The sequence below is a fragment of the Centruroides sculpturatus genome, unplaced genomic scaffold (assembly GCF_000671375.1).
Source record: "Centruroides sculpturatus isolate CEXI.00-Female unplaced genomic scaffold, Cexi_2.0 scaffold2056, whole genome shotgun sequence".
Lineage (NCBI taxonomy): Eukaryota > Metazoa > Arthropoda > Arachnida > Scorpiones > Buthidae > Centruroides > Centruroides sculpturatus.
In genome coordinates, this window is record NW_019386414.1 from 12,707 (window position 1) to 38,554 (window position 25,848).

Here is a 25,848-nt window from a genome sequence, read left to right on the forward strand (position 1 = left end):
GACGTCACCTTTGGATATCGCCAAAAAAATGGTTCTTGGAATGGAGTTGCAAAGAGACTAGCAAATAAGGTAAGAGAAAAACAAATGATAAGTTCTACAAATATTATTTAAAATATAATAATTATTATAATGTATGATAAAGAAATAAAAGATTTTCGTTTAAAATATACTTCGGCGCATTTCGAAATACTTCTCTAAGAACTTTTATGTTTCTTGAATAGACTAGTTTCAGTATTGCTTTCGTAAATATTCAATAGTATAACAGTTATTCACAGCAGAAATCTATAAAATAGCGAAAATATAACGTAAGACATTATAAAATAGAAAAATAATTTTTTAGAAGGTACTAAGCAGCGCATCCCAGAAGAGGGTTCACCACCGAATACTGGATGGAGGTTTATGTCCGACCAATGGCTGGCCACGGTTTTGTGTGTTTCATTTACGTGTCTAAAAACACCTAAATAGAGTCATCACGGGAAGAATCTCCTCCTTAGCAGCTGTCCTTACGTCGCATTGGTTTTTCCCATCGAGGCGAGCCAAACCTTCTCCGCGGGCTTTCTTTCTTATCTTACGTCGCCAATTCAACGGGCTTTGCCTATTAATTAACCAGTTTCTATAGAATTACAGTAATATAACGTGTCAGAATATAAAAACATTTATATGAAAATTCTGAATAAACCAATAAATACAGAAGTAAACATCGTTATATATAAAGTTTCCCCCCAATAAGGACTTAAATTAGAAAAATTTGATTCATTCTAGATCTCGATTGTCTAATTTTTAGCAAGCGCGTTTTACTTTCACGGGTTCTTTTTTACTCTTTTCGCCTCGCGGGCTCTCAAAGAGCCTCAGTTAGCAAACACATTATGAGTTGGGCTAGGCTCACAACGGGGCAGCTGGGTGGTGGTTGACATTTCTGATCGGACCACTAGCCGAAAAATCTCTGGGGATTTAATATGTTCCTTTAATTCCTTTAAACTGAATATTTTTCGTTTAATAATAATACAATAAGTACAAATACAACTTTTAACAAAAATACAGTAAAGCCATCTTTGTTAAAAGTTGTATTTATACTTATTGTATTATTATTAAACGAAAATTAAACGAACCGTTGGCCGTGTTAAATTTATTATTAATTTTATTTACATATTATTCGCCGGGAAAGTAACGCAACTCATTGCTGGATTTTTTAAAATGGGATTTTAAAATTAAATTATTGTTATAATAATTAACCTATCCGATGTCAAAGTTTCTCTCCGTTGCCTATGTTTGTCCATATCTAACGAAAATTTCCCGTTTTTGAAAAAAATAATGGTGGCTATTGTATCGTCCGAAATTATGTTTTTTTTCTATTTTGACTCTTTCCTCTGTCCCCCGACTACATACAAGTCTGGTTTATTTTATGTGCGCATGATTTGGGCACCTAATACTCTATGCCAAATTGCAACTCCTAACGTATTCCTCTTATACTTGTAAGGTGTGCGACCGTGACGACACCGCGATTTTATAAACAAGACATAGTGTTGTCAACAATAGCCCGATTAATTACTGGAAATTTTTTAAATTTTGGGTGTACCTGTTAATATAAATCTTAAAATAAGACAGGCAATTAAAGTGTTAATGATAAATTAGGTAAAAACTAGAAGTTACTATATTTTAAGTTTTCTATTTGAGTTGTATTTTCAATAAATGAATTTAAATTGTATCTTTTCCTCTTTTTAAGTATTTCTTACGTCGAACAATAAAAAGAACAATAGATTACTTGGCTTTTTGGAGAGCCGTACATAAAGAACAATTACTAATTTCGATATTTTAATACGTAGGAAGCGGATATAGCTTACATGGCCTTGTTTGTCAACTACGAGCGATTTACTATTGCAGATTTCTCTTCTACCATAATGTTTCAGCAGATTGGTTTTGTAATAAGAGCTCCGAAAAAGTTTCCAAATTGGAATTCTATCGTAAAACCTTTTTCTATAGAGGTAAGTATGTCGAATAAATATACAAAATATTATACTATAATCTGGATTATCGAATGTACAAGATGGCGGCCATAATTCGTTTTCCTATTCAGGGAATCCTGTAGCTTTAACCAATGAGCGGTTGACACTAAAATTTGCATACAGACTATGCGAGGGACGCGAAAAAAAGTTTCCCGAAACACGAATTTCAAAAATTTCCGGTAGAGAGCGCTTTACAGAAAGATGCACTATATGCATTTGTTCCACAGGAGGTATGCCTCCTGCGGAAGCCGTTCACTGATTTAAGGAATGTTGCTCGATGTGTGCTCTATTGTTCGGGTATAAAGTTTGAATACAATATTGCACCGAGTGATGCACCGAGTGATGCGTTATGGTAAAAAGATGAAAAAATATGTAAATAAGCAAATTTTAAACGTTTTGTCACCCAGTTGTTGCTTCGAACTCTTCAACTACGCTTAGCCTGCTTGTTTTGAAAACTATTGATCAAAATTTCGAATTTTTATGCTTCTCGCGACGCCTCTTCGATTTAACATCATACAATAAAGTCCTATCGTTGCAATCGTTACAGATATGGATCGTCTTACTATCGACGATGTTCGTATTTGGGCTGATTTTGCACAAAGTGATAGAAGAGGACTTCGTTGCAGACGACGTAAACATATATTGGCCCAGAAGCAAAATATTCTGGAATTTGTTTGGCACATTCGTTTATCAAGGTAATTATATAAATTACAGAGAAAACTTTTGCCTTTTATTATAACGCGCTTATAAAACTTCAAATAGGTATTGAATCGAAGGATATAAAGAGGTTACCTTCCAGATTGCTGGTTGGAATCTGGTGGCTGTCCATTGTCGTTTTAGTGTCTAGTTACAGCGGAACTCTAATGTCTTTCATGACATCCTCTAATGGAACGTGTACCTAAAAATTTCAAAGAACTGGCTGCTGCAGTTACCAGGGGTGAATATAGTTGCGGCGCTACGGGTGGAAAAGCTATATGGAGTGCCATTGTGGTAAGTGGCACTTACGCTTTTTTTGTTATTTAAATGTTTTCTTTTATTAATTCAATTATTCTATTTTAAGAATTCGAGATCTGAAAATATAAAAATAATCAGAAATAACATCATCGACAATGGTAATTTTTTGTCCATGTCCGAATGGACGGAAGAAGTTCTTAAAGGACAATTCGCTTTCGTATGCAATAGCGATGGTTTAAGACAGTTTGTCAAGGAGGAAGATCGAAATAAATTCCTGGTTTCTCAAGATTCTTTGATCACATTTGTCCAGGCTTACACGATGAGAAAAAATTTCCCTTTCAAAAAGGACGTAAGCAAAGTGTAAGGAATTTTTATAGAAATTTCTTTAAGAAAAAATTATTGGTATAATTAATAATTGTGATTTTTACAGAGTAACTCGTTTGTTCGAAGCGGGAATTGTTGAGAAAATCGATTATGCCACGAAAGGAAAATTGATAGAGTTCCCGGAATTTCAAGGTCTATCGATGGATGATCTTATAAGCCCATTGTTATTGCTTATTTCGGGTTACGCGCTTTCATTTATTTTCTTGTCTCTCGAATTCTTCTATGCCAAAGTGCTAATTAACTTTAAATTCTGCGATAAATCTTAATATACTCGCTTAAATCTAGCTTTTGTTTCCTATGATGATAATCATAAAAGAATAAACACGATTATTACTCTTTACGATTTGCATAATGCATATTAATTATCTGTCTATGTCGCTCTATGGAGAAAAGTATCGCGAGGTGGAATTGCAGCCCAGAGTTAATAAATATTAAAAATATTATCTACATAACATTCGATAATATATTTTATATCATATATAATGATATTGAATAATAGGGGAAGTACAGTATTGTCAGCGCCACTCTATGTAATATTGCAATCCTCGGTAAGTAGTTAGCTATGAACATCAGATATCTGGTGACATTGCCAGTACGTAGTATGTACAGTACAAGTATAAACAATGTACAATTGAAGTCATCGGGCCGCTCTTCCACGTGTTTTCAGTGTGTTTATTATTACGCGTCGATACCGATACCATGTAATTTTTGTCTGTCAGAAAAATAGAGATACGTAGTATCTTGTTTTAATCTACTGTTTCGTGAAGCTGTTTATTAATGTATAAGTTGACATAGTTACAATATCAAACTTCTTCGGATGTTATGTTGTCAAATCTTAAAATTCTTAGCCATGTTATACTGGGGTAAATGACACATTAATAGGGATTACCACATGTAATTTTCCAAGATGCCATTTGCAAAAACTTGGGCTGAAAAGTTTAACATAAAGTGATTGTGACTGATATTTTTTCCTTACCAGTAGTCGCTTCAAATAATGATAATCGCAATAAGCAACTATCGAATGTTTTGGCCGGGACCTAAATAAATATCGAAGAATTTGCATTACTTTTTTGAAACTGTTAGATAATGCTGTACGGTAAATTATGATGGCGTTTCCATGACGTGTGGAGGAATTACCTCGATTGGTAGGATACCGCCATCATCTTACAATTTTTTTCTTTTTCTTGCTTATACGGAAGTTTTCCTGCCTGCCTTATCAGTATTCTGTAAGGGCCTACCAGTGGCCGAGCGGTCTTCGTACTTCGAACACTAGGAGTTCGGTCGTGGATTCGCGCCTGGCTCGGAGGGCTGGCCACGCGGAGTTTTCCGGGTTTTCTCCACGTCCGTAACGCCTAAATAGGGGCCAGTTTCCTTTAAAAAGACCTCCCGGAAGGCATTCACTAGACAGATCGCCCAAGTGTTGCGTTGCAATAAGTTAACAAACAAACAATCAGTATTCTATAAGAACCGCTTTTTTTTCTTAGGGTGGCGCCAATACCTCACTTTCCTTTAAAGAAATATTAAATTATTCATTTTGTACAGAAAATGAAGCTGGCACCGTTATTATTCACAGAATTGTGCGCTTATCGAATAACTTTTATGCAAATAGAATAATAAATAGTGCTAATATCAAAGTGTACTTCAGCTTACGTGACATTAAACAATTGAAACTTTAGACTTTCTGTGGTGTCTTTTCAAGTTTTTTGAGTCTTAAGGACATAAATGTACTTTCATGTACAGTAAATTTTATTATTACCTTTTATTTTAATCTATAACAAAGAAAAATATTATAGTTTTAACAATAAATCGTTATACTTTTTTTTATTATATTCTTTGTATTGTAAGAGACTTAAATTACAACAAATCCAAAAAATAGATTAAATAAACATATAACACGTACTGTACATATTCTATTTGAAGCGAAGTATGTAATTATTATTAATTTACACCACAAAATTGTTATTTAATAGCAGAAAAATTTATTTATCATATTAATACCAGAAGAATTCGGAAAGAAGTAACGCAAATTTTTTTGACTAACTTAATTAAATAAGTAATAATTAATAATTGAATTAATTCGTGATAGTCAGAGCATAAGTAATTATTGTTAACATATAATCATGTTTACGTAATAGTAGTAATTCCGACTTCTGTGACATTCGCGATTACGTTGTCGAGCTCGCGATAGACAATTCTCCAAGCGTGTTCATTGTTATAACCTTACCACATTAAACCGCGCACATAGTTGAAGTGTAGGCTGTGTTTACTTAGTTGGAGAGCCACGTTAAGGTTGTTCGCGCGTGGACCCCCTATTAATCGATGGCTGTTATTTGTGTTGGGTGGTTTATCCACTCGGCCATTGTTGAATCCGAAATTCTTCTGAATACAATTCAGCTAGTAAAATTTTGAATTGTTCATCGCGGCAATAAATTTCGTGTATATTATTTCAACCGCTAAGCAACTAAAAGACAGCGAATAACCGATCATTAGTAACAAGTATGCACTGGCAAAATCGTCCGATGTCAAAGGTCGAAACTCCGAAGATTTCGATAACTGTAAATCTTCCGAAGGAAACATTCTGCGAACAATTCCAGCTTCGCACGTACGAGTTACACTGCCAAAAATTACATTCAATTAAAAATAAATAATAATAAATAGAAGAAGAATGAGAAAATTCTCTTACATGTCGCTTATATTCTTTTCGAAAGGAAATCCTTTTCTCATGGGGAAAGCGAGAATCTGCGTCAGAAGGGAATCTGTGGAAATCGTATATTTGTGTAGATCTTCTTTTCTAATAAAATACTTGATTACGTATCGAGGTACTATGACAGCGAAACGCTCTTCTCGCACTCGTCCCATGGCTTCTGCCATAGACATTAAATTGTTATTCGACAAAATATGGTCTCTCAATATTTTCGTATTGCGGGATTTTGAATCCTTAAAATAATAATTAAATCGATTAACACGGGAAGATTCGTGTATAAAATACAGAGTGGTCGAATTTCACCTATTCGCAGCACTCTGTAGCTGTAACCGATGGGCAGATTATCACCGAAATTTGTTTACGAACTGCGAATACAGCAAAAACACTAGTTCAGAAACTTCCTTTAAGAGCGCGTTGGCAAAATCTCTTTCTGCATCCTTTCAATAGTCTATATACAAATTTCGGTGTCAATCCACTTATTGGTTACACCTACAGAGTAATTTGAATAGGGAAACTTTACGGCCACCCTGTATAAAATAGGTTATTTACATACAAGAATTTCCCTCCAGATGATATTTCCCGCTTTAGTGCCACACTGGTATTCACCTCTTTGAACAGAATTTGCTAATTCTTCGAAATTTCTTGGAACTTCTTCGGTTAGAGGGTACGTTAGGTAAGACATCAGTGTCCCGCTGTAGCTGGATATTAACACAACAACGGACAGCCACCAAATTCCTATCACGAATCGAGTTGGAAATTTCTTTACCGCTTTCAGGTTTAATCCTATAATTATAGAAAATCTCAAAGTTTAATAATTACAATAATATTATACAATAGAATAGATTTTACCTTGGTACATAAACGAGCAAAATAAATTCCAATAGATTTTACACCGTGACCAATGTATTCTCGATTCTGCCGTAAAGTCGTTTTCCATTATTTTGTGCAATATCAGTCCAAATATAAACACAGCCAGCGATACACAGATCCACATCTACGAATATTATAAAGTTATATTTGGAAAGAAGATATTTGATGAAACTCGCGCGGGAATTACCTCTAAAGAGAAAGGTTTCATAAGAGAATTCCAGTCGGCGATCTCTTTTGGAGCCTTGATTAGAAAAACCGTTGGCTGAAAGGTGAGTACTGATGAGTATTTTATGTACGGATAGCGAATTGGACTGATTGCCAAACCAATTGTAGAAATATCGGCTTCCTACATCATGAAAACGATAAAGATCTCATTGAAGGGAAAGATGATCATTAATTTACTAAAATAAGAATTTTAAAATTGTTTTATTTGACAATTAATAAGTTCTACATTTGCATGGAATTAATCTATTGCTCTGGAGATTCCGGGTGAGCGGCCCCAGGAATTTTTACCAGCGTTAAGTTCCGAATATATTGGGCCCGGTCGTTTCCATTGCGGGTCTTTCGAATCCGCGACGGATACGAAAAAGGCCCTATTAGACTCCGGGACGTAAAGTGCAAAAACACGAAATACTCTCACCTGATTTGCAATTTTTCCTATAAGTCCGGTCCAGGAACCATTTTCTGCTAAATCTCCAATAATTTCGTCTATCGGTTTCACTATAACATAACTAATTATATAATTTAATTAGATATTTATATAAATATAGATCTGTGATAACGTAACAGTTAAGTATCATATTGTATAACAGTTAACTCATTGTATTAAAGAACACAATAATGTCGCGGATGAGAATATTACCCGACCTTACTGCGTACGAAACAATATTGACTTTTCAATTTATATCTGTTGAAATTGCCCAAATTTAAATAACGATGGTGAGATTATTTATGAAAATCTCAAGAGAATAGTAGCCCGATAGATCGCCATTTTGTTCCGATGGAGATTATCCATTAATCGTCTATTAGAACAGCGTAATTACCAATTAACTCGTATAGAAATTATGTTAATTTAATGAAACTACTACCACATTTATTTAATTAAATAAAACAATCGGCTGACCTAAATCGGAGTTTCTGTTGAATAATTCTGAAAAGTTCGTACAACACTCCTCCCGTAATTCGTGTTTCGGATTTGTCGAATTTCATAAGGTTCGATTTCTGCAAAATAATGAATGTAAGGTTATTATCGATTATATCGACGAAAAGTTCAATAACGAGAACAATAAAATATATTTACTCGGTAACCGGCCACCTTCCATATTAGAGAATCATTCGAATTCTTCGCAACTCCTGTTGGAAGTATTTAATGTATTTTAAAATTGACTACTGACAAAGGCAAAACAGAAAGAAAATTTTTTGGCTTTCTTGAGGATTTTCTTGATCGGACAATTAATAAATTGATGGGCTCTTTCTGTATAGGTAACGCCAACCCCCCCAAAACCTCTAACGCGCGGCCCTAAATGTAACGTAGAATTAAACGTAACACGCGGAAGATATTTCGAAGAAAGAAACTTTAATAATGAATGCGAGTTAAATAATTATTTTCAAATAAAAAGTAAAAATGAAAGAAACGTGGCAAATAAGAATTATAAACTTTTTTAATCATAATTAGTCATTTCGAGTACTTACCATTACTCTGGCGCAGAAAGGGGAATATTATTATAAATACCGAACGGAGACAAAGAACGAAATTCATTCCTTTCATTTTAAAATAGAGAAAATGAAGTATTAGATGCGTGGTAGATCGGAACAATTGCGTGTAACATTAGGAAAACCTAAATATATATAAAAGAAGAAGCCAGTTCTCACTTAACACAGTTTACATAAATCAGCGTAAACAAACGATATTAGGGAATGCACTATTCTCTTCTGTTTGTTGAAGTTGCGTGAATCGAATGCCAGTTCCATTTAGAAAATAACATAAATTTCCAATATATTTACTTGTAATTTTGTATACGGAGCACGGTTCAAAAATGTTTTCGAACACTCCTAAGTAAAGAGGTTACGGTTTACTGTAATTTAGGTAACGGTTTATCGAATGGTTTAAAGTAAAAAAATCCAAAATAGTTTACTGATTTATTACAGAAAAGTCAAATTTCTATTTTTACATTGTAAAAAGTAGGCTACTAAAGAAGAATCAATATCAATAAAATTTCAAATCGATATCCTTTCGTTTCATTTAACGAAGGTAACGAATTTATTGCGAAGCGGTGACAATGCCGGGTTGAAAATTTTAATTTATTAGTAGAGGCTTGCTCCTGTACTTTTCCTTTAATAATACAGTCGTTTAGGAATTCCCGAATTTTTAATCGTCAGTTGTGAAATTGGGTACGATCTTGGGTAAATCACGCTCAATCTCGAATTTGGCTCACTATTAATTTGGGACGGAACGTCTGCGTGTGTAGTACTGTACATTACGTATTGTTTTCATATCGTATACATCTTTCATATTTTAAGTTTCATATTGGAGCCGGAGAGAGCAGTTTTACCGAAAAACCGAGAAAGAAGAACACGTAATGTTACATTTCTAGCATTTAAAATTCGTAAGAAATCTTTCTTACGAATTTTAAATGCATATATTACAGACGTAGGGGTCTTAAAAGTATTTTCTATTCTGTCGACCGAATTGCTAATGCAAGTAAATTAAAAATTAAATTTTTTTAGACATAATTAAGAATGGTGTGTTACATAGAGAGTAATGGGTCTGCCGTGTTTCATTAATGGCCGGATGGTCGAGGCGGTGAAGGTGTCAGCCTTCGTATCGCTTCAAAGTCCTCGAACTACCTCCCCGTTGAATCTATCTCCCGGAAATTTAATCAAATCCAGTTCAAATTACTTTCAACGAGACTCCGAACCCGATTTCACATCATCACTGCGTTGTTCAAATTATCTCCTTCGTGTTTTATCTGAAATAAGAAACTCTTACGCTCGCAACTGGTGATAAGTCTACATTTATTGAATAAAATATGTGAAAACATACAAGAACGAAGAATAATCTCGACGTCCGACAAAATAAAAAGTCACAAAAATGTTAATTGCATTAAAATAATCTCCTCTCCGGTTCGAAGTGCGTAAAATTACGTGCGTGCAAACAACATACGCAAGAAACGACTACACGTATTATTATGTTTGCGTATATGCCGTATGCGGGAATTAACTAATTGCGGGAATTATCTAAATGAAAATAAATTCTTTCTAAAGGATAATCCGAGATTGTAAGGGAGTGCCATTACATCACCTTACAGCCTACCTCAAGAAGTAATCTGTAATTGATTTTATACCGCCTACCGGCAATTTTAAAGCGCTTTTAAGTTACCGTGCAGTAAATAGGAGTAATCTAAAATTGTAACACCGAGATCGAATTCGGACGGTCGACAAACCCCACCAATTTTGGGGGTAATAGTGATGGACTGCAAATGTGGGCCTAGATTACTAACAATGGACCTTAAAGTATACCCTTCGGAGCTCAGGGGATAAAGTCAATAACTTATTTACTATTTAAATTGATAATTATTTTAAAATTATTTAAAAACTGGATGTGATATTTTCGAATTTTTAGTGTTACGAATAGATTTTCGAGTGTTTATTACATTTAAAAATTCAATACTGATTAGCATCACTCGAGACGATGTAAATTCAAATAAAATTAAAATTTCTTTTGTTTTCGCATTTCAGATCGATAAAAATAGTTCGTAACCTCCCACGACTCTTTTCATAAGCAGAATTAAAATTACACAATAATGAACAATACAAAAAATATTTCTCAAGATCCAACAAATTGGCACGTTTATAAATTCTAATTTTTATTTTTATTTTTTCACGGCACGAAACTAATATAAATTTATGTCTGGAATGCGAATTACAATATCGCTATACGTTATATTAAAATCACGCGTAGCGATATAACAACTTTGTTTATGGATTTGCAAAATACACCGTTTTAAGCTGTATTTTTAAGAAACTTTTGCGGTTTTGTTGGACGATAACGACGAAGTAACGCAATTTTGCTTTGTAGCGGAAAACGAACCTCTTAATTCGAGAAAGGCGTTGAATACCGAGTAAAGGCCCTCTGCCACCTGCAAAACAGTAAAACGAAATCACAATTTTAACGAATTGAAATGTGGACGCAATCCATCACTTACTTTAATAAAGAAGTCCTTCTTGACAACAATGAATCCCGCCATAGAGAATCCCAGAGGAGTCTTTCCGTATCTCTTCGCGAAGCAAAGAATCTTCAAAAAGAAAATAACACTGAATAAAATACCTGGAAAATTATTAAAAAAAATAATATAATGACAACCTTGAACTTGTACACTGGAGATAAATTACACAAGGCCAATTTTCGAATTTCAGAAAAGTTGTCGTATAGCTGTTGAAAAAAATCGTATTTGTAGTGAAGACTTTTACAATCAAGAGGTGCGCAGTAATACGCTACATCTAATAGGCTAATTAATTTCGACGCGTTAAACGTTTATTGTGACTTTTATGCAAATGATAATATAGAAATCTTTACATAGATTATAAATTAAACCTCGGGGAATAGTGAACTGCGGCTCATTAATCGGGTATTAATTTTAATAATGTAAATATAAATGAACTTAACCAAAGTGTTGAACTTACTTTCGATGTGAAATTCGACAGAAGAAATGCAAAGAAAAGTGTTCCACTCGTTACTGATAAAACTACAAACCACATTGCCAACTGTAGGATGGTTGGCATCTTGACAAAGAGTGTTCCGTACAGTAGAAAACACGTTAAATACAAATACAGTCCGTATTCAATTAAGTGCAAATACTTGTGTTTTTCGTTTATTTCTCGAACGATTTCCCACACGTCGGTTTGTTTCTCGATAAATTCTTCAATTTCGTTTCTAGACGTCGATCGCGGATTCATTTCTTGTAATTCCTCGGACAACTTCTCGTATCTTCGGTTGATGATCTGATATATCAAGATTTCTGCCATTTTTACCGACATTATCTGTCCTAAAACAAAGATCGTAATCAGTTGAATAAGATAACAACATACAATCGCTACAATATCGTGACAGCCTTCTTTCTTCAACACGGGATAGGTGACGACAGCTAAGTTAAAGGACAACGATACCGATATAAAGAATATGATGGAGAGCATCAACAAGCAGACTTTTTCGATTTTTTTTGATAATTTTTCTTCTCCGGCATAACTGCTTCTCTTCTGAACGAAGGATATTTGTGCTCGTTTCAATATGGTGTTTTGCAGAGCCATGCACAATGCTACGAAAAAGAAAACAAATTTTATCTGCATAATGCCGTCACCGAAGATTCTGAACGCCTGGGTGCAAATCAATTCGATTCTAGTAAACATGGATAGGACCACCGAAACCCCGATCCATATCGATACTTCCACAATATTGTAGTAAATATTATAATATTTTTCGAATTTTAAGATTTCCTCCCAACAGGAACATTGGCAAGGTTTGACGAATTTCACTCCGAACACTAGAATTGCCATCAAGACTGGTTTCAACAGACAAGTAGGACAAGTTCTAGATTCCTTCTGAGGCTTCATAACTATGAAAAAAAATTTTTAAAGTAGTTAATTTTAATATTAAATGAAAACAATTTAGTTATTTCTTTAATAGCCACAATTGAAGTTTTAATAAAAATAGAATTTAATGCCGAGGAAACATTGGCAATTTATGCATGGAAATAGTCTGCCGCTATACACACGGTGATGTAGGATTGATGAGATTAAGCAACGAATACTTTGGCAATCCGGAAGGCGGGAGAGCCTCTCGCCTTATTGGCAAGAGGTTAAATACATATAAGGAAGAAATAAATATAATATCTCGACAGGATTTTCTAGTGGAAAGTGTTATTCGAGTGTTACGGCGCGAAGAAACATTTCCACGCGGCCAGCCCGTTGATACGGTTCGTACATGCGTCAAAACACTAGGGTTCAGTTTTAAAATTACATTATACATAGTAATAATAATAATAATGAAATAAATATAATAACGAAACTGTAAATTAAGAAAAAATTGGTCGGGCTTGCGGGCAAAGATGAAAGATCATTCTCGTCTCGTTGCATAACTTCGGTTATCCAAATTTCGCAAAAACATTACTAATGCTCCAACCTGTAGCTGTAGGTTATGAGGTGGTAATTCGGCTGGTTCCGAGGAGTTTAAAAAATTCTACCTGGTAAATTTGGCAATGCATTTGTTCTTAGATGCCAACATTGCTCTCTCGTACGTACATTTGTGGTTTGTGTTGTGTTGTCAAATTTGTATCCAGATTTTCAATGAATCACCAAAACACAAATACTGTATTGTTTAGCAAATTTCTCTGTAGATTTGTTTCCCAATAGATGGACCCTTATTTAAAGAGACAACTTTTTAGCGTCATTCCACGGTGAAAATAATTTTAATTAGACATCGTTGGTTTTTCTGCCGACACCTACCCAGTAGGTGTCGGCAGAAAAACCAACGATTAGAATATATTTATTATTTTGGTCAACAGTTGGCGCTACATGTAAAGAATGCGTGATTGAGGAGACTTGTCTCCAAAATCGCGCTGCTGTCGACGGCTGCGAGCCTTAGAAATATGAAGGAGTACGTGTCAGCCACAGAGTATTTGCTGTTTAAATCATCAGCACATAAAATACACCAGACTTGTAGATAGTTAGGGGACCGATAACCGGATCAAAAGAAAATAAGAAATGCTGACAAACAAGCGCGAATGCGAGACTTCCACATGCGTTGCTCGCGCTCTCCGAGACATAGTCACGTCCCAAAAATGGCTTCGCCGTTTTACTTGTCTATATTATATTATCCAGAGCCAAATGGTCGAGCGGTCGAGGTGGCAGCCTACCGCTCTGAGGGCCCGGGTTCCAATCCGGACGGGTCGATAAATCCCCAGGAATATTTCGGGGTGGTCCATTCGGATATGTCGGGCCCTGTCCCCCACTATCCGGCTACCTCATTGTGGGTCTGGCCAAATCCATAATGGACTCGCTAAAAGAGGCACTCTTAGTACCGATGAGGTGAAAAGAGTTTAAAAAAATACTGTACTATTCCAATATTTTGGGGTAATATATAGCTTAATATCGATTCTGGGATCTACGTACAATAATACTGATACAAGCTTTGGTCCACATCAGTTTAAGAATAAAGATTTGTATAAAGGACAACCCAACACGAATTGATTTTTATATACAGTATATGAAGATTGCAAATTGCACAAAAACTGAATAGATACCGCTACAGAGGGCAACCCGAGTGTTTATATAACGCGGTACGGATAACAACTTGGAGAAGGTTTGAAGTCGTTTTAACGTTTGTTCCGGTTGCGCTCTGAAAACACTCCCATACTTTTACAGTAGAGCCTCGATTATCCGACCCAATTGCGGACTGGGGTTGGTCGGATAATTGAAAAGTCGGATAACCGAAAAGTATGAAAAAATCCATTACAGTAGAGCCTCGATTATCCGACCCAATTGGGGACTGGGGTTGGTCGGATAATTGAAAAGTCGGATAACCGAAAAGTATGAAAAATCCATTATTAGTGTAGTATATTATTATATCCCATGTAATTAGTATATTAGTATATCGCTATTAATCTACTTCGCATTTAATTTTCATCGATGTTAAGCTTAACAAAAATTTTTAAAAATAATAATCGTCGCTATTGTATCGTTAAAAATTAGAAAATTAAGCCTCGTTTAAATACTGGCTCCCTTTCACGGTCGAACAAGTATTGCCAGCTAAAACACGTAAAAATAATGTTAAAGTAGCCAAGACATAGCCAAATATTGTAGCGCCACATCACTAGTGGACATTTGAAATTTGCCGACTAGGACGGTCGGTTAACCGAGGTGTCGGTTAATCGGGGGTCAGATAATCGAGGCTCTACTGTACTTTTACTTTTAAACCTGTCCGTGCTCTCACTTCTTTCCTACGAAATAATGCTACAGACTAGACTGGCCTGGTCACGCTGATTAAACCTGACTAAATCGCTAGTTTGTCCCCGGCCTAATTGTCTATTTTGTAAGACGAAATCTTGATCGAATGAAACTTTATGTAATTTAATTGGTAAATTATATATTTTAGTTTTTTATTTAAGTCTAATATAAAATAACTACATTCGGTATCAGAGGTATCGAAAACTTACTTGAAAAGTAGTTCGGGGCAGTAGCGGCTGTATCTAGTCCTGGCAGATGGAATTATATACTGGGACTAACACGAATTATAAATATGTAAACACGTGAAATAGTGATGTTTTAATAATCGCTAATTGATATCTGTTTAATGAGTACACAAAACTTATTTGAAATTTCAAGAATATTGGAAGAATATCAATCAGTCCAATTCATTATCAATTTTGTTACGCTTCATTTACATAAATTCTCTAAAAATTTTAATTGATGAAATTCATTTTCCGAAATGAAGAAACTTCTATGAAGACTTTTAACTGTTTAACTATTTAAATTGTGGAATTTTTCTCCCTGTACTTTCAATAATGGGCTTTCAAAGCGAATTGATTATTTACGTAAGTTAAATCAAACACCAGCAAATATATTGATTAGAATGAATGAAAACATTCAAATATTCTTAATTGATTCTAATCTAATTATATAAGACGGCCGGATGGCCGAGACGGTTAACCCAGAAAATTTTAAAGGCCCTTCTTCCGTCATTCGGCGGCTCCACTGCGGGCCTAGCCAAACTCACAATGGATACGATAAAAATTGATGTTTTTAGTGCCTGGCGGGTATAAAAACTAAAACAAACGAGTTACATAACCTCGATAGAAATATATCAGATACTCTTTAAGACCAACGTCTTGTTTTTCACCACTCGGTTAGTCCGGACTTTGAAACCACCCAATTCTTCACTGGGCATGGGAGATTCGGGGCCTACTTACAGAGGTTTGGCAAATCTGCAACGGACATCTGTACCATCTGTAATTGCCGTGATGGGGTTGAGCACTATATATACACGAGTCCAATGACCGAGGATGCTAGGCACGAACTTGCCCTTGCTCTTAACCACAGGGGTATTAATTGGCCTTGTAAACTTCGTGTCCTTCTTAAGGGTAGTGACACGTACAAAGCATTCAAAAAATTGATTCATAAATCTGTCATCGGGCACTATCTTCATTTGCTCCCTGCACATTACTGTACATATTATTCGTTCTGCAGCAACATATATATGTGTAATGTTTATTATTACTATTAGTATTGTCTATCTTATACCACTGTACATGTTATTCTACTCTCGAGTTATGTATCATATCGGTTGATTTGTATCGGTCATCTCAACATCTGTTCATACTTCCTCTCTATTGTCTTACTGTTTGTACGTTATCTCTCTGTTATTATGTATGTATTTACTTATGCTTTGATATATCTCTGTACCCCGATTATGCTCTGGCGGTATCGGGAGTAAATAAAAATAAAGACCAAACTTTATTCGGAAAACAATTTGCCATCGAGACTGGTTTCAGCAGACGGCAAGACAAATTTCAGATCGTTTTTGGGGTTTCATAAAAACAAACAAAAAATTGAGGAAATGATAGAGCAACAGAAGTATAAAGAATCCTCTATTTAATCTGGACAATCATTTTTATTAAAAATACACTTTATTCTATAAGAAATTACGGAATAAATAATATGGGATTTTATATACAGTAAATAGATTGTCCTGTAAGTTATACAGAACTATTTAATTAATTTAATAAAAAAAACTCCCATAAAACAATAGCGCAATAAATTAGCTAATTAATAAATCCTCAAAAATTTTCGCGGCAAAAATTATTCATAAATTTGCATAGGTGATAGATAAAGATGTATGTATGCTGATCCATACATTTTTCGAAAAGTTATAAGTCTATGCCCTTTTTGAGGAACGTTAAGGCCCATGCCCGAATTATTTCGGGTTACGGACAAGACTGGCATAAAGATTTGCAGCTTGCGAATACAGTCGACCCCCCTATAACGCGGTAGATACGTTCCGTTCTTTGTGAAATTGATGTTCTAAGAGTCCTTAAATACGTGAGCCAATCACAGCTTGGCACATATACAGTTTATGGACTACGGCTGTTTGAAAGGTTTTCTTCCATAAAATTAATCGATTCTAGAATAATTCGACTCAACATTTCCAAAACACGTATAATTTTTTGGGAATAATCCGAATAAACTATGTTATAAACAAAAAATTGTAGGATTACTTACCGAGCGTGACCGTTCGACGACGCCATTGCTTAAGCTTGTTTTCGTCGCGGAGCGGCGCATCGAACGGGGGCGCGCGTTTCCCGATAAATTATTTTTCTGCGAAAAATTTGCTGAACTTTGGAGACATCATTAATATAAATATAAAATTTTTATGGACGTTAAATAATAAATGATTTTTAGTAGATCCGCCGCTCGTTTAAACTCAACGGTTTGCGCAATATCCGCTATTGGTCTAGATTCGACCAATCCTGTCGCGACACGAGTCGGCGATGACGTTTTACCGAATTATACGAGTTTTTTTAGCATGTTTGTACGAATACGGTCGCAATTTTTTCGCCGTGNTAAAAACAAAAAATCGCATCTAAAATAGTACAGTAGAAGCCGTTTTTCCGGTTAAACCTTAATGCCGTCCTTTTTCCCCCGCGGGGGAATTTCGAAAAATCCCTTCTTAGTGAGCGTTTTCATGACGTACCCTGTGTACCAAATTTCACCTCTTTAGGTTAAGCGGTTTGATCTGGGCGATGATGAATCAGTGAGTCATTCAGTCAATCAGGACAAGCAATTTTATATATATAGATTATTAAAATTAATGTACGATTAACGATCTACGGATCACGCTTTTCTTAAGTTTACTTTATAATCTACGTAAAGATTTGTATATCATGTGTATAAAAGTTACAATAATCAACACGTCGACGTTAACTAAAATTTATTTGCCAATTAAATGAAGTGTACTGTACGTGTATTTATTTTCTTTTGTAAAATTATTCACTTCAAATACGATTTTTTTCAACAGCTATACGACAACTTTTCTGAAATTCGAAAATTGGCCTTGTGTAATTTATCTCCAGTGTACAAGTTCAAGGTTGACATTATATTATTTATTTTAATAATTTTCCAGGTATTTTATTCAGTGTTATTTTCTTTTTGAAGATTCTCTGCTTCGCGAAGAGATACGGAAAGACTCCTCTGGGATTCTCTATGGCGGGATTCATTGTTGTCAAGAAGGACTTCTTCATTAAAGTAAGTGCAAGTGCAAATTGCATCCGCACTTGAATTCGTTAAAATTATCATTTTGTTTTACTGTTTTGCAGGTGGCCGAGGGCCTTTACTCGGTATTCAACGCCTTTCTTGAATTAAGACGTTCGTTTTCCGCTACAAAGCGAAATTGCGTTACTTCGTCGTTATCGTTCAACAAAACTGCGGAAGTTTTTTAAAAAATGCCTGCGAGGCACGAACAGAAGGTTAAGGGCACCATTAGGAAATCCGATAATTTTGTTTTAATATTAGGATTAAAATTAAGTAATAACAAAACTTAAAAGGGGTAATTTTGTTGAATTATCAAATATTTTCATTTTATGAATATTTCAGTTAAAAAAGACGCTATGACAGTAGCTAAAAGTCAAATTTATACATGGCATTCTCTGTTATATAATAATAATATAAAAGTTGCTTTTTAACACTAATTGTTGTTATTGTCCAAAATATTCTTAATTTTGAGTTTAGAGACGAGTTTTTAAAATATTGCAAATGCCAATAACGAGCGAAATTTTCATTAGTCCGACTCATCCCTGAAACGTATGACACGTGACTCTCTCTATCTATCCATCCTCTCGAGTTTTTCAGTTATTGGCATTTGCAATATTTTTAAACAACTCGAAATTAAGAATACAGTCGACCCCCTATAACGTACGTTCCTATAACGACAATTCCTATAACGTAGCGAAAAAATTGTAGAAACTTTCGTATAAAATACTTCCTATAACGTCGTTTCGCGACAAGATTGATAGAGTCTGGACCAATAGTGGATGAGCAGCCGAACTACTTTCCTCCCGACCCTGCGCCACGCTACGGAGGGGCTAAATTGAGTTTGCTATCGTCTGTTTAGTATTATATATAAATTATATATAAATTAGGTACTGTACATATAATTATATATTAACTTAATTTATTGTAACTTTATTATAATTATATATATGCTTTCTGCCGCCTGGCAACACGCTACGTAATTTTTAGGCTNTTATTTATAATCTACGTAAAGATTTGTATATCATGTGTATAAAAGTTACAATAATCAACACGTCGACGTTAACTAAAATTTATTTGCTAATTAAATGAAGTGTACATGTATTTATTTTCTTTTGTAAAAGTCTTCACTACATATATCATTTTTTTTCAACAGCTGTACGACAACTTTTCTGAAATTCGAAAATTGGTCGTGTGTAATTTATCTCCAGTGTACAAGTTCAAGGTTTACATTATATTATTTATTTCAATAATTTTCTTAATATTTTATTCAGTGTTATTTTGTTTTTGAAGATTCTTTGCTTCGCGAAGAGATACGGAAAGACTCCTCTGGGATTCTCTATGGCGGGATTCATTGTTGTCAAGAAGGACTTCTTCATTAAAGTAAGTGCAAGTGCAAATTGCATCCGCACTTGAATTCGTTAAAGTTATTATTTTGTTTTACTGTTCTGCAGGTGGCCGAGGGCCTTTACTCGGTATTCAACGCCTTTCTTGAATTAAGACGTTCGTTTTCCGCTACAAAGCGAAATTGCGTTACTTCGTCGTTATCGTTCAACAAAACTGCGGAAGTTTTTTAAAAAATGCCTGCGAGTCTCGAGCGGAAGGTTGAGGGGACCATTAGGATAATTTTTTTTTTAATATTAGGATTAAAATTAAATAATAACAAAGCTTGAAAGGGATAATTTTGTTGAATTATTATAAATATCTTCATTTTAAGAATATTAAAAAAGACACTGGCAGTAGCTAAAAGTCAAATTTATATATGGCATTCTCTGTTATCAAATTATAATATAAAAGTTAGTTTTTAACACTAATTGTTGTTATTGTCCAAAATATTCTTAATTTTGAGTTTAGAGACGAGTTTTTAAAAATATTGCAAATGCCAATAACGAGCGAAATTTTCATTAGTCCGACTCATCCCTGAAACGTATGACACGTGACTCTCTCTATCTATCCATCCTCTCGAGTTTTTCAAGATCGTAAAGTAGGACGACTGGAGACCCAGAATCTGGTCTCGTCTTTCATCACCGGCCATACTCACTGTAGACGTGGCGAAATCCATAATGGACTCGTTAGAAAAGGTCCTCTTAATGCCGACAGATTGGAGAGAGCTTAAGGTTCCGTAGTCCAAAATTTAACTTTTGACGCTTCTTATATGAGAGTCATCGCGCGAAATTTCGTCTCTTAATCTACTGTACATCCCGAGATATTAAACGAAATACAAATTGCTAAACAAAAATTATAATATCGCTATATGTTATATTAACGTAATATAAGTACTGAACAAAAAACAGAGAAATGAGACACGAACCGTTAAAGTCTATGACGTGTGCCTTACTTGTAGCCTCGAAGCATTAGATGAATTATTGCAGGATGGAGTGACGGTATATGTTATTCACAACCGATATTGTGTTTATTAATGAGATAGAGTAATTAACGTGGAGCCAAAAAAGGTTAGGAACAGATTAGAGAGGAGGATTCAAGTCAATTTTTATATTTACTGGCGGATAATGAGTTAGAGATCGACAAATAGAATAAATGTAAGATGTCAAGAATCGAGCAGTAATAGATAGCAATGGTATTCTGCACCATTAAAAGAAGAATACGAATGTAGATTTATCGATATAGCCTACACTAATATCTTTCCTCGTTTATAGGTCTATGTATATATATATTGTATATCTTACAAACTATTAAAATACTCGTATGTAGGAACAATGTGAATGTCATAAGAAATGTAGTTTCGTGTGTCAAAAATACAAAGTGTATGACGTCACAAACATTGTTTATTATTACAGAATCAAATAAAATTGTGTACTTTATGTTGTATTAAAATGAATAAACTATTTGAAAGCATAGTTTGCCTTCATTCCAGTTAAATTTCTGTGGCTGCTTAAATACATTAGAGAATAGTCTATGGTTTTTCCTATTATATTGTCACAGATATTCAATGAAATACAATATAGAAAATGCAAATTAGCCTACTTATTAAACACACATACTCTACAGAAAGAAAAAATTATGTACAAAACTTGCATAATACCAATACTTTCGCTTGTTACGTATAGGGTCATAAGAACCACAAAAATAGAATATTTATGAAATAATGTCCCATTTTATTTTTAAGTTATTTGGCTTAAGCAAACGCAGAATCATTCTAGATTTTCCGGTAGCTTAATGCGGCGAAAATCTCTCTGGAATTGCTAATCTAGTGGAAAAAATGCTAAATTTGGGCTTGCCTAAGTCCAGGACGATCCAACGAATTTATTCGAAATTGAAGACTTCCGTAGTCCTCGTCGAGGTCACTAAATATTTTAAATTTCGAGCAAATCGGTTGGTTCGTCTCGGAGATATTAACGGTCAAATTTGGCACTTTAATATTACACGAGTGGCTGCGCTCTGTGATAAATGAGTGTAAAAAATATTATTTAATAAATAACACCGAATAAAAAGCCTAAAAGCTGGATGTAATATAAAGTACTTTACGCGAAATTATTACAACTTTCCTAAAGTAAACCGTGTGTGGTCATAAATAAATTAAAGAAACTTAACAAATTCAAATTGAACTTTTAATAGCACTTCAATTGTCATAAAGAGTGAACACATTGGCAGTCCTGCTGTTCGATAACAAATAATATCAATTTGTAAAAGAAATATTTAAAAATTGAGCACAAAACTTATAATTTAATTAATGACATTCACCACTATTTAAAAATAGTTATGTAATTTTAAATCTCGGATGATAATTCGAAAACATTATCGACGTTTATCACAAAATTCAAACTCAAATTCACAGAATTTAAAATTTACAAGTTGTTTATGAGGTTACTTACTGGATTTAGTGTGTTTTGGTGTGGCCATTTAGGGGCAGATGAGGTTAGAGAAGAGGTGGATTACACTATGGTAGTTATGGTGATCGTTTCTTACTACTATGGCCCTCAGATACAGATTTAACAGTTTTCCATCTAGCTAAACTACTTTTTACTAATATTTCTATACAAATTCCACACTAAATGTCACGTGATTGAATGTATTCATTGATAACACATTCGTAGATTACTAAAATTTCTATAATACTGCAGTAACCAAAAATATCCCTATGGCAAGTCACACCCCGTAATAGCCACACCAAAAGTCACATTCTGACAATCTGCTAATTTGAAATCACAAATTTGTTTCGTCAAATTAACAGGCGATCACAAAATACACTTGAAACAATGGATAATATGCAAAATTATGATTTTCATTTACAAAATCTCGAAATATAATAACAACCAAGATTTGTACAACATATGTTTCAGAAAATACAAAAAGAAAATCAGTTAACAACATACTTTGATGTAATAATAAACTAATCAACTTAATTTTTTAATTATTTTAAATGAATTTAAAAATTTCTGACTATGCTTGCTATTGCTACACATGCACCCTATTTACTTTTATGAGTAAGTTATGATTTTTAACTTAAGTCAGAAATTTAATAACTAAAATGGCAATTTTCTTAAAATAAAAATGTGTATCTTTTTTAAAATGTGTTCTAATTTAAAGACCGAACGGCTAAGTTCGGGAAACTGCAGTTGTTATTTATTCATTAACGTTCTGGCCGTTCTCAGCTTGCAACAATTACAAACAGCGTAGACCACAAATTTAAAATGATTTAAGTTTACTATAAAATTATCAAAGAACATTAAAACTAGTAAATTTTTATTCTAATTTACATTCTTTGATAATTTTATTCTAAACTTAACCCATCAATTTTAAAATTTGTTCTATCACTTCATTTCTAATCATTGCTGAGAGTGTCACAGAATAAACAAAAATGTTCATGAGTAGAAAATAACCTTGTTTTTACATGGAAACAATTTATATATTTTTTTTATTATTAAAAAAAGAAGGTTTATTAGTGTAGAGACTAAAAATACTCACAAAACATTGTACAAGCTTGGCTACCTGCATTAAAGTGCGAAGAAAACAGATGATGATGCATTAAAAAGAAATTCTAACCCACTCAATTAATTATTGTCTAATTTTGGAAAAGGATTCATAAATTTCAAACTATAAATATATTCAAACATTCAAAATATATAAAGATTATATTATGCTAAAGACTATACCTCACCTAAGAAATATATCACCTTGATTCAATGCTAAACATATGCAAATAAGTATTATAAATACTGCATTTAAAGGCAATAAGTTTTTTCACTGTGCTTCTATCAATACTTTCAATTAAAGAATTGTTGCTAAATTATGCTTATAACTTAAATTTATGTTCACTTCAACATAATTACATTTTATTGATCTGGGGAATTGCTCCTGATGTTTCCCATACAAAAAAGGAAACAAAAACACCAACATGAACTCCTGATCAACAAAACCGTAATGACCCCATTCTGAAGGGCAATACTTCTCAATTACATCATTTTATAATTGTTTAATATCATGTGGCAGTTTTTATTGTTAAAAAGTGTTAATTTATAAATCTTCTTATTACAAATTCATGTATGATATTGAATATATTTATTAAATTGGATTTCTTCAATCCATCAAGCCATTTGTTAAATTTAATAAATCATCAGTATATATGGATCATAGCAGATAAGAGTGATTGAATCTAATAAGATTACCCATTATACTGCAATATTATACGAATGAATTTGCAAAGATTAACAATATACATTCTAGCAAATATTTCTGTGGCAAATCAACAATGTTTTAAGACACTACATTATACATATTGCAAGCATTTACTCGTGTTTTTTGATTTCTCACAATAAGCTTAAATATGATAACAATTACATTGTCTAAATAGAATATAGCAGAACAACAACAATTATAACAATTTTAAAAAATTAAAAATTTCACTATATATTCAATAGCTATCGTTTATATATTTGGCAATCAAGAAACTTTGATAAATATAATATTTACATTAATACAGCACAATTTAATTGTTTTATTGTTCTGAATTTCAGTAGTTATCATTTCCTACTGCTGAAAATTACAGGCAAACTGCTTTTTACTACTAATTATCCTTTATAAATATATTGAATAATTATTGTAGCTGCTGTGACATTTGCTTACTGATAATGATAATGAACTAATAAGTAAAAATGACTACAATTAATTCTAATTTTATTGACTCTTACATTAAAAGGACAACTGAAAAATATAATTAATAAATCTTCAAGTTATCAATGTTTATTAATTACTAATTCATCTAGCATACAACTAAAGTAAGAAATAACAGCAATTTAAATTAACTGTATTGCAAGCAAAGCATTTAATTAAAATCTTATGCACTCATTAGGACTGATAACAATTTGCATGTTAATAGCCATACACATTGAAACCTACAGCATAAAAGTTAGCTTAAAAATACCTATTTATCTGAAGATAATTACAGTAGAGCATTGATTATCCGACCTCCGATCAACCGTCACATTGGTTAACCGACCACGTTCTAGTTGGCAAATTCAAATGTCCGCTAGTGATGTGGCGCTACAATATTTGGCTATGTCTTGGTTACTTTAATATTATTTTTGTTAAATTGTTGTGTGTCACTATGGTAGTTATGGTGATCGTTTCTTACTACTATGGCCCTCAGATACAGATTTAACAGTTTTCCATCTAGCTAAACTAATTTTTACTAATATTTCTATACAAATTCCACACTAAATGTCACGTGATTGAATGTATTCATTGATAACACATTCGTAGATTACTAAAATTTCTATAATACTGCAGTAACCAAAAATATCCCTATGGCAAGTCACACCCCGTAATAGCCACACCAAAAGTCACATTCTGACAATCTGCTAATTTGAAATCACAAATTTGTTTCGTCAAATTAACAGGCGATCACTAAATACACTTGAAACAATGGATAATATGCAAAATTATGATTTTCATTTACAAAATCTCGAAATATAATAACAACNGAATACGGTCGCAATTTTTTCGCCATTATATACGAATCCGAACTATATGAACTCGTTTTATAGTGAGGTCTACTGTAATTTTGGTGGCACAACCCAAAGCCATCAGGATATCCGTTGCTTCTTCATTTGAATAACTCATTTTCGTGAAAACAGAGGAAACGAGAAAATATACAAAAATAAGCAAGATCGATCCTTCAAAAAGTAAAAATTCAGTTTATTCAAAGGCTGCTTGTTCAACTATCTGATACAGTAAGATAAAGAAGAAACTGGCCGACATTTCGAAAGCCGTTAGGTTCAATAAAATGTAACCTATTACGAAAGGTGTTAATTTTCTGGCGTACAATTCATATAATGGCTTAAAAGTGCTCGCTGTAATTAAAAAAACCTATTTTGCTTTGTATTTAAAAAACCGCTGGTTTTCGTGGTCATCCAAAATTGTCCTGTCTTCTCTATAACCTGGCTTATTAGTGTCTTACTATCTCCAACGGTTTTTGAAGAAAACCTAACGAATGCCATCAGCCAATCATTTTATATATCAATAGAATTTATTTTCCATTATCACGTAAGCTTTTACGCTTTCGACATTACAGCATTGGACGTCACTTTACAACTACGAATTTGATACACACGTCGTGGACGAATGTCGCCATTTTTGCGCAATATGTCGTTTTGCACACGAGTTTAACGTCTGCTT

The 25,848-nt window shown here is 33.7% G+C and overlaps 3 protein-coding genes across 3 annotated transcripts; 1 reads left to right on the forward strand and 2 right to left on the reverse strand.

The window, feature by feature from the left end:
* The first annotated feature begins 1,762 nt into the window (after positions 1 to 1,762).
* On the forward strand, positions 1,763 to 3,756 carry LOC111614895. The gene is made up of 5 exons (XM_023356265.1): positions 1,763 to 1,982; positions 2,551 to 2,698; positions 2,766 to 2,993; positions 3,064 to 3,317; positions 3,388 to 3,756. The coding sequence occupies exons 3-5, from the start codon at positions 2,889 to 2,891 to the stop codon at positions 3,605 to 3,607; spliced, it is 579 nt and encodes a 192-aa protein (XP_023212033.1). The 5' UTR covers positions 1,763 to 1,982; positions 2,551 to 2,698; positions 2,766 to 2,888; the 3' UTR covers positions 3,608 to 3,756.
* A 1,548-nt stretch (positions 3,757 to 5,304) lies between these two features.
* LOC111614896 (glutamate receptor ionotropic, delta-1-like) lies at positions 5,305 to 8,683 on the reverse strand. Its single transcript, XM_023356266.1, has 9 exons — positions 8,608 to 8,683; positions 8,216 to 8,268; positions 8,039 to 8,136; positions 7,556 to 7,646; positions 7,103 to 7,261; positions 6,895 to 7,039; positions 6,599 to 6,828; positions 6,025 to 6,278; positions 5,305 to 5,955 (listed from the first exon to the last, which is right to left on the reverse strand). Exons 1-9 carry the CDS (start codon positions 8,681 to 8,683, stop codon positions 5,736 to 5,738), a joined length of 1,326 nt encoding a protein of 441 aa, XP_023212034.1. The 3' UTR covers positions 5,305 to 5,735.
* Positions 8,684 to 10,549: 1,866 nt separating this feature from the next.
* On the reverse strand, positions 10,550 to 17,209 carry LOC111614900. Its single transcript, XM_023356269.1, has 5 exons — positions 17,188 to 17,209; positions 11,599 to 12,527; positions 11,279 to 11,347; positions 11,121 to 11,210; positions 10,550 to 11,054 (listed from the first exon to the last, which is right to left on the reverse strand). The coding sequence occupies exons 2-5, from the start codon at positions 12,523 to 12,525 to the stop codon at positions 10,932 to 10,934; spliced, it is 1,209 nt and encodes a 402-aa protein (XP_023212037.1). The 5' UTR covers positions 12,526 to 12,527; positions 17,188 to 17,209; the 3' UTR covers positions 10,550 to 10,931.
* Between the last annotated feature and the right edge of the window lie 8,639 nt (positions 17,210 to 25,848).

Coding starts and splice junctions, on each gene's coding strand:
- LOC111614895 (XM_023356265.1), top strand. CDS start 2,889: ATGGAACGTGTACCTAAAAATTTCAAAGAACTGGCTGCTGCAGTTACC. Junction 2,994..3,063: donor CTATATGGAGTGCCATTGTG/GTAAGTGGCACT, acceptor TTCTATTTTAAG/AATTCGAGATCTGAAAATAT. Junction 3,318..3,387: donor AAAAAGGACGTAAGCAAAGT/GTAAGGAATTTT, acceptor TGATTTTTACAG/AGTAACTCGTTTGTTCGAAG.
- LOC111614900 (XM_023356269.1), bottom strand. CDS start 12,525: ATGAAGCCTCAGAAGGAATCTAGAACTTGTCCTACTTGTCTGTTGAAA. Junction 11,211..11,278: donor CTCCAGTGTACAAGTTCAAG/GTTGTCATTATA, acceptor TTCTTTTTGAAG/ATTCTTTGCTTCGCGAAGAG. Junction 11,055..11,120: donor AGAAGGACTTCTTTATTAAA/GTAAGTGATGGA, acceptor ACTGTTTTGCAG/GTGGCAGAGGGCCTTTACTC.
- LOC111614896 (XM_023356266.1), bottom strand. CDS start 8,683: ATGAAAGGAATGAATTTCGTTCTTTGTCTCCGTTCGGTATTTATAATA. Junction 6,829..6,894: donor TTGCTCGTTTATGTACCAAG/GTAAAATCTATT, acceptor CTATAATTATAG/GATTAAACCTGAAAGCGGTA. Junction 6,279..6,598: donor TCATCTGGAGGGAAATTCTT/GTATGTAAATAA, acceptor TATTATTTTAAG/GATTCAAAATCCCGCAATAC.